The following is a 13,522-nucleotide window of genomic DNA, read 5'->3' as shown; positions in this document are numbered from 1 at the left end:
TTCTAACGGCACTGGAAAATGGTCTGACCAGACCAACGGCAAAGGGGGACCAGTAGATAGTCTTGAGTCACTGGAAAAAACCCCGTCCAGAATATGGCCAGCCTTATGTGTAGGGCTGTTAACCAGCTGAACGAGATCACCAGCTTCAAGCGACTCAATTAGTGTAGAGGTATCCTTTGAACCAACATCCTCAAGATGGAAGTTAAAATCGCCAAGAATAGAGAGACGAGGTTTTCCCAAATAGGGTTCAAGGATTCTAAGAAGATCTTCACAGAAACTAGCTCTAGAACCAGGTGGTCTGTATATAAGTATCCCGGTAAATGAGACAGATGGGGCACACAAAATGCAGAAGTATAGTGCTTCAAAAGAATCTTGAGGCATCGATAAGGATTTGATAGTGCAGGAAAGAGAGGATTTATAGAGGATGGCAAGTCCTCCACCTCTACGAAGCGGTCTGTCATGTCTATGGAGAGAATAGCCATTAGGAATGGCTAGGAGTAGATCATGACCGGAGGAGTGCGAGGCCCATGTCTCGGTCACAAAGACCCAGTCTGGCTGTCTCTCTTCTACAAACTCGTGGAAAGCAACATTAATTGTAATAAGCGAGCGCGCGTTTACCAAGAAACCCTTTCTGGAGGGGATAGTAGATCTTTTTCCAAGGCAAGAATGGGGTCTTATTATAGCGGGGGCAAGGAAGCGGAGAGGAGCTCTGCATGTAGGACAATGAGGGGAATGTAAGATCCCCGCAGGAGAAAAACAATTGTGACAAGAATGCGCAGACAGTTTGAGCGCCAGCAGATCGGATATAGAATATTGCCTGATTACCTCAGAAGATGGAAGAGGAGAAAAAGCCGGGTCCAGCCCGTCCTGCAGCCCGTCCTCTGCGCGGACGGGCGCAGACGGGCTGAACTCAGGCGTAACTCCGGCGGATATCCGGCGATCCCGCTGCGCGATGACGCTGCGCGTCGGCATGGCTTGTATTTGTACTGGTCCAGCCTCCTAGTGAGAACTAGACCGTTGTAGTCCTCACCCCTCACTGAAGATGGCCGCCAACGAGACGGGGCGAGGGTCCCGCAAAGTGCGGTGTACAACCAATTATAATGCGGGTAAGGGTGTCAGAGGTGCAAGTAAAGCGTGGCCGGCAGTTACCAACAGTTAAAAACGAGGAATAAGTGATAAAATAAGGATAACTAAAAAAGACAAAAACGGGAAAGTTTAAAATTCAGCAGAGCTGCGCAACAGGTACAGCGCTGTCAAGTAATGCGCCGAGACTAGTATAAGGGGTGTATTGACATGCCTTATATGTACTATTCTATACCTACTACCTGTCTGGGTGTCTTAAGACTTGCACTGTACTAACTAATGTGTTACTGTGTACTTTCAATATATATCCGTGGGAAATGGCACACGTTGTGCATGACTGAATTCCCTTCTTTGTTTTAGGCACACACATTTTTTTTTTTTAATAAATACGCTGCAAGTTTGGCAGACCCCTGAAAGCAAAGTGAGATATAGTGAGGAAGACAGTAACGTCTTGTCCAAGGGGTGCTTCTCCATACCAGAAGTAAGAAATTTGATTTGAATACTTTCAGAAGTCAAACCATGAAAAACACTATCCATTATGTTGAAAGTGGTGCCTTCAAGCACTAAGCTCCATCTACAAATATTCCTAAATGATACCCTCTACACTAGAGCACAAGGCTCAAAAGACAGATTAGACAGCAGCAGAAACAACCAGGGAGCCAATAAATGGCAAAGTTGTATAATGTTTTCTGTAGTTAAGTATCCTTGGTATGATACAGGTGGAGGACAAGTAAGCGTCTAGGTAAAAACAACCCCTATGGGCTGGTCACAGAACAAAAGGACAGTCACCAAAATGGCCAAGCGGAATTCATTACACAAGCAGAAATGTGAAACCTTCCAGAAACCACGTTAAGTGCTCAATGTGGCCATTGTTTCATAATTGAAATCAATGGGGTTTATACAGAAATCACAGCCCTCGTGCCCCCACTCACTTTTGTGAAAACAAATAAAAACCATGCTGCTTACCTTTTCCTGGACAATGGCAACATATGGAAGTATCATCAAAACATTTCTCTGCCTGCAGAGTAATTCTTGGAGTATTACAATTTCAGCAACAAGTGTTTTCCCACCACTGGTGGGCAGAGAATAGATCAAGTTTTTTCGTTGCTGCAGGGATTCTAATGTTAAACAACTATGCTGCCAATCTGAAAATAAGAATACAAAGACCATCATTGAAAAACCAATATCTCTTTGTTTAATCACACAACAAAGTATTTTGAATTCAAACTGCTCACCAGTAATTCAAGCAAGACTTGAGGAACAGCAGCCAATTCCCCAAGTCGTCCAACTACCAATGAACATGTTGCCCCCACCCCCAACGGGGATGCAAGGGGCAGGCTACCACCCATCTCCTTCTCACTATTACCCATTAACTCTTAGAAGTGCACTGCCTTAATTCCCTTTCAAACAAGAAGGGTCTGAGTGTGAACCACTAGATTAAAAGTATATTCCTGGATTAACTATTCAAAACAACAGTTCATCAACAGCCCAATATTGCATTCATTTACGATATAGCGAAGTATAAATGTCTAACCAAACTTAAATCAAATGTATACCCCATGTGTAGACTTTAAAAGAAAATCTAGTTAAGAACAAAAAGCTGCAATGCAAAGCTACTGTGTGTTTCTCTATACACAATGCATCACCTAAGTATTGAACTGATTTAACTCTTACAAATGAAACGGTTCAGAGTCGCGACTTTTTATTAACCCATTATTACCAATCTGATTTGCTTGCCCAAAAAAGGATGGTGTTTGCACTAAGAAACATGAAAAGATTCTGCCTCATGAAACATGGGAAGATCAATGTTTAGAGATTGCAAAACGAAACAAAAAAAATCGCAAATGTATTCCATTTGAGGCAAGCACATTTGAGTTTCTTTTATTGGCATGGATCTGCTTTTGAGGCAAGGCACATCTGGCAATTAATGAAAGTTATCATTAAACTGTACTGCGCAGAAACACCTAGAACATAGGGAATAGATCAATCATCAAAAAAGCAATCCTCATGCAGTTTCGAATTACCATAGAGTTTCGCTATTCCTCGCTGCTGGGCAATGAGATCTCGCACTTTGCGAGGCAACCCGTAAAAGGGTCCAAGGTCGACATCGGACGGATGCTCAATTGTCTTCTTTGCAACGTCAATTTCCTCTGACAATATAGCATCCTTGAGCAGCCTAGCTCTGGAAACCTTGGGCGTTTGCACTTTAGCATTTCCTGCAAGAGTGTTTTTCAGGTGGTCTTTTAAACTCCTCCTTCTGTTGCAGTCATCGTCTGTATTTGTTGCTAAAAGATCGCAAGGCCTGGTGGCAGATGTCACACCTGGAAGGCAGGGCTCCAAATCAACTTTTTCGTCACTTACCAGCTTCTGCAAATGTGCCTCTGTAACACCCACCGCTTCTTTACAACCTCCAACAAAAGCACGACTGGTGTCTTCACAATAAAAAACCTGTGAACCCTCCAATTCGTCTATAAATTCACCCCCAATTCCTCTGAGGTCGTCCCCCAAGCCATCGGTACACTTCTGGACGTCACTGCTTGCACTTTTCAAAGTACATTGGTGTCCTTCCACACTAAGGCTGTCTCTGCAGCCAGCTCTCTGCGGAGGGTCCCCAAACACTAGCTTTGTATTGAGTTTCGACTCCAGGGTGCAAGTGTGATCAGTGGAGGACTTGATCCATCTGTCTTCCAGGTCGTCCACCTGGGCCAACAGAGAATCATTGGCAAAGCTGTCATAATCACCAAAAAGGTCCTCGTCACTGCCAGTGTCTTCGTTCTACACAAGAAAAGAAATCACAGGAAAAATGGATTACTTTGACTTAACCATTTAATTTTTTACTGTATAGTTAATATAACGCTAAATATAACTAGCATTTATACTCGACAACATTCATCAATAATGCAAACTTTGAATATTATCGCTAAAACACAAACAAATATTTTGTGGCTTTATCACGCAAAAGGGTCACATTTGTACAATAGGAATGTGTAACCTAAAATTAACATAAGTATTTCAGTCTCAGTTGAAAACCGAAGGCAAGAGATTTTGATATGAACTCGAGGGTGTTTCATCACTACCACATACAGAATCCCAGGTAAGGCCTACACAAAAGTGAACATGTTGTTTCAACGTGTTGCCCGCCCTTCACTGGGCACCGACACATTTCCGAGGAGGACTCTAAATAAGGTGACATAAGCACACTGCCTTTATATAGCCTAAGGCAGCCTGCATAAAAAGTCATTCACTGACCAAGGGTGCACTAGGTATAAATATATTTCAAGGGCTGTTAATTAACCATGATAATTAGCTGTACGGTGCCTTTTAACTGAAGGCGAGTTTAAAATTAGGAACCTAAGAACTAGAAGTACTGTGCACCAGTAAAGAGAGGGAATGTTACCTTTCAATGAGCTTGGTGGCGACTACTACTCCTGGCTCCCATTCCCTACTCCACGTTGAAATAGCTTTGATGTTTACAATACCTACAGGATTAAAAATAAGCTCAGAGGAGGCTGATACATTTGCTGTTTGTATTATTAAAAGGTTTCTCACGCTTGAGTAACAAGATACGTAATGAGTACTGTATAGATAGAATCATCAAATATCCTTCCAGACCTATATTTATATTCACTGCACAAAACATTCAAAACTTGTGAAATTCACAAGCTGTCCAGCATACAGCCAACCACTGTGTAGACCTTCCCAATGGTGTTGCAGCATGAATTAATACATTTTGCAGCACAATAAATGAAAATGTTTGCAGCACACAATTGTATTTTAATTAAATTGTATTTTGTGCTGACTTCCTCCTGCTGTCCAGAAATTGATATGCAAGATTGATGCCCTCCCTAGCCTACAACGGCCGCAGCTAAACCACTATTTCAACATCCCAGTCTGAAGTATTATTTGTAGATGTGAACCAGCAGTATGTACAGTGCATGGACCCTTTTGTTTGGCATGAACAGCTCTACCGTTTTATCTTGAAATAAACATTAGAAAAACTAATTTCTTGGAGAAAACGTATTCGAGGATCATCATTGAGAACTTGCCACCGTGACCTTCATGACAGGAGTTTCAATCCTGGTGAGCAAAAAACTCACGGCCTTCCGATGTTGATAAATACCTGCTACTCAGTTGCTCACACAACTACAGATGTGGAAGCAACAATTTCCAATGCACAATAGGTTAATGCAGTGGAGGGAAATTCAATATTTGAGCCATTCCTTGATATTTGTGAGGTATTGTTTGGGATTCTACAGTTCTAACCAGGGGTTAAATAGTAGGCAGATATATTTTTAAGAGCCACATTGCAAATACTTTTTAAAATTCGACTCTTTGCACTTAGCATAAGGCATGTCAGGACTGGAGGCTTTAGATTATGCATCTCCTCTTAACTCTGTATTGTCAGCAGCCATACTACACAAAACCATATCAGTATGTATTCATGTAAAAAAATACAATAACTGGAATACAACAAAACTACAAATCCCAAAAATCCAAAGCATAATGGCCAATCAGCATTTAGATGATCATTTAAAGCATAATTGCCAATATAAATCTCCCTCTTTGCTGCTCAGTGGCCAGATTATCATTGTTCATGGTTTTGCTTTAATACATTCCTGTTTATAGATCTATTTACTGCCTTGTGTTGTAATATTGTTTTAATTGTGTGGTCGCTTGGAATGTTGTCAGTGAATCGGATTACTTTTATTAATTTATTTTGACCCTTTGGTCTGGTTGATTAATTACGAAGGTCACAGGTGGCAGCTTGTTGTTGGTATCATTATAATGTTTTTAGGTCTGTTTTTAGGTCTTGTTAGACCTGTCAGCATTTGGGTGGTCTCTCCTATCTTTTTTTTTTTTTTTGGTCCCCTTCCTGCCTCCTACATTCTAATTTCCCTTTTTGTCCACCATACATTTTATTTTTCTGGTGATGTCCCTAGACCTCTGGGTGCCTAATTTTTCTTTAACACCAGAAAGGGGCACAGGTGTTCTCTTAACATGGAGGTGGAAGGGAGATGAAACCTTACAAAATGGTGGCTGCCAACTGTCAGAAAATTTTACCTCAGGGACTGGCCTATAGACTAATGTGAGGAATCCAGAACCTTCTAGCCACTTCTAGTGACTGGGGTCCAGGGGTATATAAGGCCGTACCTGGACGGCCATTTTGTGTGACCTGAGAGCTGACTGGAGTATAGGCTCTGGCTCAGGGGGTTAGAGCGCTAGTGGGATTGACTTCTCTTTGGGGTTGCTTCCCTGTGGCTATCCTTGCCCCTTTCCTCAAGACCTAACCCTGCCAAGCTACCAACTTGAGGAATTTTGTCCTGATGATCAACGATATCTAGGAGGGAGATATTAACCTCCTCAATCTCCGCCAGAGTAACTGTGAGGCCCAAATTACTTGACCTGAGCTGCACTGCCGCTCTGCAGGAGTGCTTACTGTCCTGAGGGCCAGTTAGGAAACGAACCCCCCCCCTTTCTCCCAGTGTCCGCCCCAGCGGTAGTATCCCTGGAGGGGTGATAGCCGGAAACCCTGTCCAACTTACCGGTGGTGTAGGGAGACGAGCTGTGGAGTTCCTCCTTTCCGACAGAATTGTAAAGGTTCTGCGATAGCGTGGGGAGGGGGTAGCGTGTCCGGCAGCATCGGACCTGGGCCCCGCAAGAAGAGTCAGTTTGCAGAGAGCGAGGAGTCTCCGTCCGGAGGTGGGGAGCCGAAGGGGAAGTTGAGAGCGGTTCAGCTGCCGCGCCTGTGGAGGTGCCGCTGAGGGGGCGGCGCTGACAGATCGTGTTTCCCCCTTTGCGCAGGCCCGGAGGAGTTCCAGTCAGCTTCTCTGAAAGAGGTGGCGCCGAGTCCCAGATGCACTTCCCTTGCGCAGGCTCATTGACTCGCAGTAGGCCTCATCTGAGTCTTGCCTCCACTGACATCAGAAGCGTCTTCCTCCCAGCGCAGGCCCAGTAGGTGTTTGGCCTCTGCTGGGAAGGGGGAAGAGTGCGCTTCACACGTAGCCTGCCGGCTGCCCAGAATGACTGAAATTCCATTGAAAAATAACAAGTAAGCCGGGATCCGGGAGCTGGGGAAAGGAAACTAAAACAGAGGCAACGTCATCGAGATTAGCGAGGGAAATACTCTCTGGATGCCTGAAGGAAACTAATCGATAGACCAGGGGAGCCTAAATTGGAAGGACGGATTCCCTGAACTAAATAAGCCGCTACTTGTAGTACCATGACTGGAACCTTACTAGAGTAAATCTGTTACCAGAACTTTGCAGGTGAACTATTCCAATATTGGATCTTGCTGGAATTTATTGCTTATTCTTATCTGCTGGGGGGGGGGGGGGACCGATCCAATAACTGTTAGTGTAATCTCTGATTTTACTAAAAGGCAGGTAACAAATGTACCCCAGTGTTATGATTGTGCCCCCTAGCTTTTGTGAATTGAGGTGGTTGTTTATTCTTGCTAACTTGTAAATTCGAATTATCAAAGCCCTGATCTAATATTAGAGCAATTGAAAGGAGTATTGAATTCTTGCCAAAAGATACTAAGGTGCTGAAATCAAATGTCATGATGAAGTCATATTGAAACTAAGAATCCAAGGTGAAAGTGCTTGTTATATTTGAACACCCCCTGTCTGTCAGTGAAAGTCTATCTAGAGTCTTTTATAAAGCGAACCGTATTTCCTAATTTGGTGTAGTGTCATTTTTAGTGGATGGGCGCTGGCTTACTGTGAGAGTGTGACGCAGGTACAACACAATTGCTGTGGGGATAAGTCTTGTCACTCTGTGCTATGCTACCCTATGTGGACTGGTAACCCCAGGTCCAACAGGTCTCACCTAGTCAAGTCTAAACTACATGATGTGCTTGTTTTAATACAATGAATAACATCTCTCTTGCCTGTGTAGGGTTCTTCAGACATCCACCGGCCCAGGGTGATCTAAAAAAATCTTCTAGTTTTCCTGCAGTTGGTTCTCCTTCCTCTAACTGCATGTGGAGTACTAAGTTGAAGTCCCCATTTGCACCACTCTATTCTACTCTGCACAACTGCACTTTTTGCCACTGCTCTCTACAGCACTCTATACCACTGCACGTTACGTCACTCTAGACACTCTCCTCTGCAAGACTGCACTCTTTGACATTGACCTCTATGCTACTCTGCACTACCTCACTATGCCACTGCACTGTCACTGCATCACACAACTCTACGCCACTGCACTCTACTCAACAATATACGCCACTACATTCTGCATCAATCCACAGTAACCTACTCTGCACTACTCTGTAGGATCAATGCGTCCCGACCTGAGCAGAACCGACACTACATATGAGTGTCTACATGAGCCGGTACTGATGCCGAACTATTGTGACCCTAATGGGGTTGTGTTTTTATGATCTACAAGGTACCACTTTTTAGGGTGCTGTAATGGTGGTCACTCACACACTTCATCTCCACATTGACAACTATCAAAAAGCGTAGGTAGATCTATTATTGGTCCTGGTAAATTGCCAACTAATAAGTTAATGGGTAAGAAACATGTTGACCCCCCCTTTTTTCCACAAGCGCATAGACTCCAAATCCTAGAGTGTAGCTACGCATCTTGCTCTACTTTTAATTAGTGTAGGGGCCACGTTCATCAAAAATTGTTTTGAGTGGATCACCTCCCCTATTTTAACCCACTCCCTTACACTCCTCTTTCACCTACACTGATTTCGGGCCCTGACACGCACCTCACCCACCGGCAAAAAGGAAAAAAAGATCTCCACCAAGAAGGCCCCATGACGGGTGCCTATCGGGTATTGCACCGCAGACCCGATAAGGAGCAGACACGATGATGAAGCAAGACACCCAGCTGGGTGGGTGTGTGACGGTCTTTTTCCGAAAGGAGAAGTCTCTTCTCCCCACTTCTTTGACTCCATCCAGTTATGGACCCCCTGCATAAAAACACAGAAAACCCTGCATTTTATGTTAGGAACTGCATACCAATATTGTGTAGCTTTAGTCACGGACGTGTATGCTGGACCTGGATAAAAAACAGTCCGTTCCTCCTTCTCCTTGTTTCAACCTACTATGCACCACTGTTCTCCTTGCCACTGCACTCTAAGCCACTCTACATGTCTGCACTCTATCCTACACTACTTAACTTAACCTATACCACTTCACTCTACTCTGAAACAATCTACTCTATGCCAAACACCTCTACACCACTTTACTAAACAAACAATGCACTCTACATCACAGCACTCTATCCCAATCTACTCTGCATCACTGTACTTTACGCCACTTCACTTAAGCCCATTCTACAACACTCCACTCTACACTACTCCATGACACTCCACAATGTTCTACGCAACTCCCTTTATGCCACTTTACTCCACCATATTCTACGACAATACTTAACTCTACGTTACTTAACTCTACGCCACTCCACTCTATTACACTACGTCACTCTATGCCACTCAACTATATGACAATCTATACCACTCAACTATATGACAATCTATACCACTCTACAAAAACATACTCCACTCAACACTCTACTGTACTTCACTCTGCTCTACACCACCCCATGCATTCTATACCACTCCACTCTCCATCTCTACTCCTTCCATGATCCTCCACAACACTTTATGCCAATCCACTCTACTCCACTCCATGCTACTCAACTCTACGCCACTCAACCACTCTCTATGCCACTCCATAACAGGACACTCTGCTCTCGGACACTCTGCTCTCGGACACCCTGCTCTCGGACACCCTGCTCTCGGACACCCTGCTCTCGGACACTAACTTTTAGCCATGCTGAACAACATCCAAGCTGGTGAACTACATGGCTAAAACATATTGGCATAGCCAGCACTATATAAAACCCTGCAAATAAATAAACAAATAAACAATAGCTCTTGCACAGTTGAGACCTATTGGCTTTGCCAATGCTTGTTATTAATTGTGCAAATAAAGCTAAATCTTACTAAAATCTTACTCATTCAACATCATCTCTGCCTGGCCATGCTGCCATATGGATTACTGGGTCTCCTGAAATTATCCCCTTTTTATGGTGTACACGCATACAGCATCATTACCGTGGAGCATTAGCAAAAAAGAAAAAAACATGCTTTTTGCCGATGTGCAGAGCTGGCAAATAAATGTGAGTATGCATACACGTGCATTTGTCTTCACTCCAGTGAGATGGCAACACTACATAACACATACGCACACACGAATAACCATGCATATGCATGCATGCATCATGATGTGACAGACATTTTGCATTTTGTTTTTATTTACCAGTCAAGATCAGGGATGCTTGTAGCAGAGAACGAAACAAAGTTTGCATAGTATGCAATAAAGGCGCGCAACACCCATTGGAATCAAAGGGCTTCACCCCCCCCCCCCCCCACCCCCCCCCGTCGTGTGTGGCAGCCCGGGCTCAGACAGCTCCCGAGCACATACATAGCTGCACCCGAGCACTTCACAGGTCTTTAAAAGACCATGTGCATGTTAAAGAGGCTTTGTTGATTTTTCACCCCTTCTAAGAACCCCTGCAGCGCCACTCTACCTACTGCTTAAAGTTTCAGCCCCCCCGAAAATGTTTCTTAGCCCCCCCCCCCGAAATGTGGCTCTAGTTGCGCCTCAGATGCCATAGGACTTTTTGGGGGGAAAGAAGCAGTACAGCAGCAAATTGCAGCTTCTGGAATCACCCAAAAAAAAAGAATAAAAAATGTAAAAAAATAGTTACGACGGGGAGAGGGTGCAACTGTGGATCAGGCAGTGGGGTAGGGGATGATAGGCCCCAGTGAGCAGTAGGAGCAGGGGAGTGCGGGGGGAGTTTGAGGAGGAGGGGAAATATATATTTTTTAAGATAGAAATTGATTAGGATGGGGAGGGGAAGCAATACAAAAGGGTGGATAGAAGAATAGCAACGTGGACAGCACTGATAATTTTGAGTGGGCAAATGGCATATTTCCCTAGACTAATTCATCACTAATCCTTTTCTGGTTCTGGAGTAACGTGCTACTCGCCGTAAAGCGCTTCAGCGCCTCATCAGGGATAGCAAGCGCTATATAAATTCAAACCTTTTCCCTCTGGGATTTCACCACTATCCTTCTCACTCCAAAAAACTGACTAACATATCCAGCTCTCAAATAACTTCCATATTTCACTATACATATTCACCACTAATCCTTTATAGCTTCCGGAGTAGCGTGCTACTTGCTGAAAAAGCGTGTTGACGCCTCGGGTAGCAAGCACTATATGAATGCAAGTACAATACAATCACTGGGCTCCTGAGCTATGCTGGTGCTATGCAGTTGTCTCTATGTTTTAGTCCTCACTACAACTATAATGAGTGTGTATCTTTCACATACCTACGCGCAACTCACTGCCATGAGCTGTGTTCCATAATATGATAACCACACCCCAGTGCTCATCTGCACAACATGAAAACACGTCCTACACAGGCTCATTACTAAAACACTACCCTTCCAACCACACACCCTACGCAGTAGAGCTTGCTGTCAGCGTATGTAAATCGGAAGTTAATTGTATTTATTTAAAAAGTTAATAGAACCCCTTTTAATATGCCACTTTCGTTGTATTCTAAATAGCTTGCTTTAAAGTAATTTCTAATACATCAACACCTAGTGACCAAAGTTTGTTAGATATACTACACATCCGCCAAAGGGATGAGCAGGATTAACGAAAAGGGCACCAAAATATAATAATTATAAAATGCAACAAAGCAACGTAAACTCTTGAACGAGAACTGTAAGATAAAAAAGCGTATTTAGGGAGAACACATATCAAACTAGTAAAGGGGCACAGGCGACTGGTAGGGAGGTAGAGGTAAATTCAAGGGTTTGAGAGCAAGCAAAGAAAATTAAAAAAGTAAATTAAAAGATGGCACAACATTTTCCTCAACCCAGAGTCCAAACACTAAATGTAAAGTGCATTTAACAATGTACACATACAGCATAGGCAGAAGGGTACAGCTTTTCTAACACACAAAGTACAAGTATAACATACAGGATCTGTACAAGGTCACCTAATGGAGAAAACAAGTACAGCAGAAGCATCGGAATCCAAACCATGAAGGTCGTAGCCTGCCTTGGGGGAGGAAGACAGGGGCTCTTGACCTCAAAAGTATTAGCAAGCTTGTGTGGAAGGCAGGGACTGCTTCAGCGCCATTCTGTCCTTTACAGTGTGTTTACCCTAAACAGAGTAAAGATCTACTGTTTATTTTTTTAATTATATAGCGCGAACAAGATCCCAAGGGATATCAGAGCGCTTCATAATAAAGATGATCAGGGATTTACAGGCGTCAAATACAAATCAACGAGACAGTTACAAAGGGTGCCAAGTTATAGCTGATCAGGGATGTAAAGGCGGCAAATACAAATCAACAAGACAGTTACAGGGGTGCATAAAAGCAACACAAGACAGTTACAGGGGTGCATAAAAGCAACACAGCTGCTAAAAATCTGGGAGGGGAAGAAAAGATTAAATAAAAGAAAAAATATATAATAAATCAGTACAAGACATGTTCAGTATCGTATAGCAGAATATCCAAACCAGTTAAAGTAAGAACTTGCTCATAAGGAATCTTTTTACTTCCAGTTATAAAGCAGCCGTGGAGGCGAGTCTGCGAACTTCAGGAGGGAGAGAGTTCCAGATCCTCAGGGCAGAGCCAGAGAAAGCTCTTTGACAAGTTCTCTTTTTGCAAAATATCTGTGGTTTCAGGAGGAAGACTTTAGCGCTTCTTGAGGGTCTTCCACCTCCACATAATTCTAGCTTTTGGACAAGATACTTGGGGGTTTGAAAATGTAGAGCTTTGTGGGACAGGCAGGCGATCTTTAGCTGTATTCTTGTTTCAAAAGGCAGCCAATTTAGAGATTTTAAGACTGGGGAAATGTGCGCATTTCTTTTTGTGCACGTGGTCATTATGGCCGCAGCATTCAATGTAGCCCTAAGTGGGATATATATATATATATATATATATATATATATATATATATATATATATAAAAATACGATGTAGAGGGCTTCAGGCCTCTCCTTCCAGCTGTTACAGACAATTACAGATGCCTGTAAATAAATAAACCAGCACACAGGCTCGCTCAGTGAACCCTCTGATTTCATCAAGGCAACTGGCTAGGCCACACTTCTTTGCTTTGAGCCGAAGGTCACTGATGATCCTTCTTCTGTGGTAGTCAGCTTTCTTCAGACACCCTCCACTAACAACGTCACATTCCACCCTCCTTACCGTTCCAATCCACGAGACTCCCTATCAGCCTGCCTTTGGCTCCATTGCCCCTTGGTTTTCATGGCACCTTAATTCACTGGGCAGCCAGCATTCATACCATACCATCTCTCCTGCAGGCAAATTCTTGACTTCAAATCCTACCCACACTCAAGTAACATGCCCCTTTACAGGACCCCTTAGCGCACAC

General features: G+C 43.6%; 1 protein-coding gene across 2 annotated transcripts in view; it reads right to left on the bottom strand.

The window, feature by feature from the left end:
* Positions 1 to 13,522, bottom strand: part of HELQ (helicase, POLQ like) — a 494,226-nt gene that overhangs the window by 478,640 nt on the left and 2,064 nt on the right. Inside the window, exons 2-4 of one of the 2 annotated variants that reach the window (XM_078676302.1) lie at positions 4,481 to 4,562; positions 3,108 to 3,858; positions 2,050 to 2,228 (exon numbers count right to left, since the gene is read on the bottom strand). In XM_078676302.1, the coding sequence (XP_078532428.1) occupies positions 2,050 to 2,085 (36 nt within the window). In that variant the 5' untranslated portion in view covers positions 2,086 to 2,228; positions 3,108 to 3,858; positions 4,481 to 4,562. The remainder of the gene's footprint in view (positions 1 to 2,049; positions 2,229 to 3,107; positions 3,859 to 4,480; positions 4,563 to 13,522) is intronic. The other variant, XM_078676301.1, reaches the window with a different exon arrangement.

Source organism: Lissotriton helveticus, chromosome 2_1, assembly GCF_964261635.1.
Source record: "Lissotriton helveticus chromosome 2_1, aLisHel1.1, whole genome shotgun sequence".
NCBI lineage: Eukaryota > Metazoa > Chordata > Amphibia > Caudata > Salamandridae > Lissotriton > Lissotriton helveticus.
This window is presented reverse-complemented; position numbering and strand designations above follow the sequence as displayed.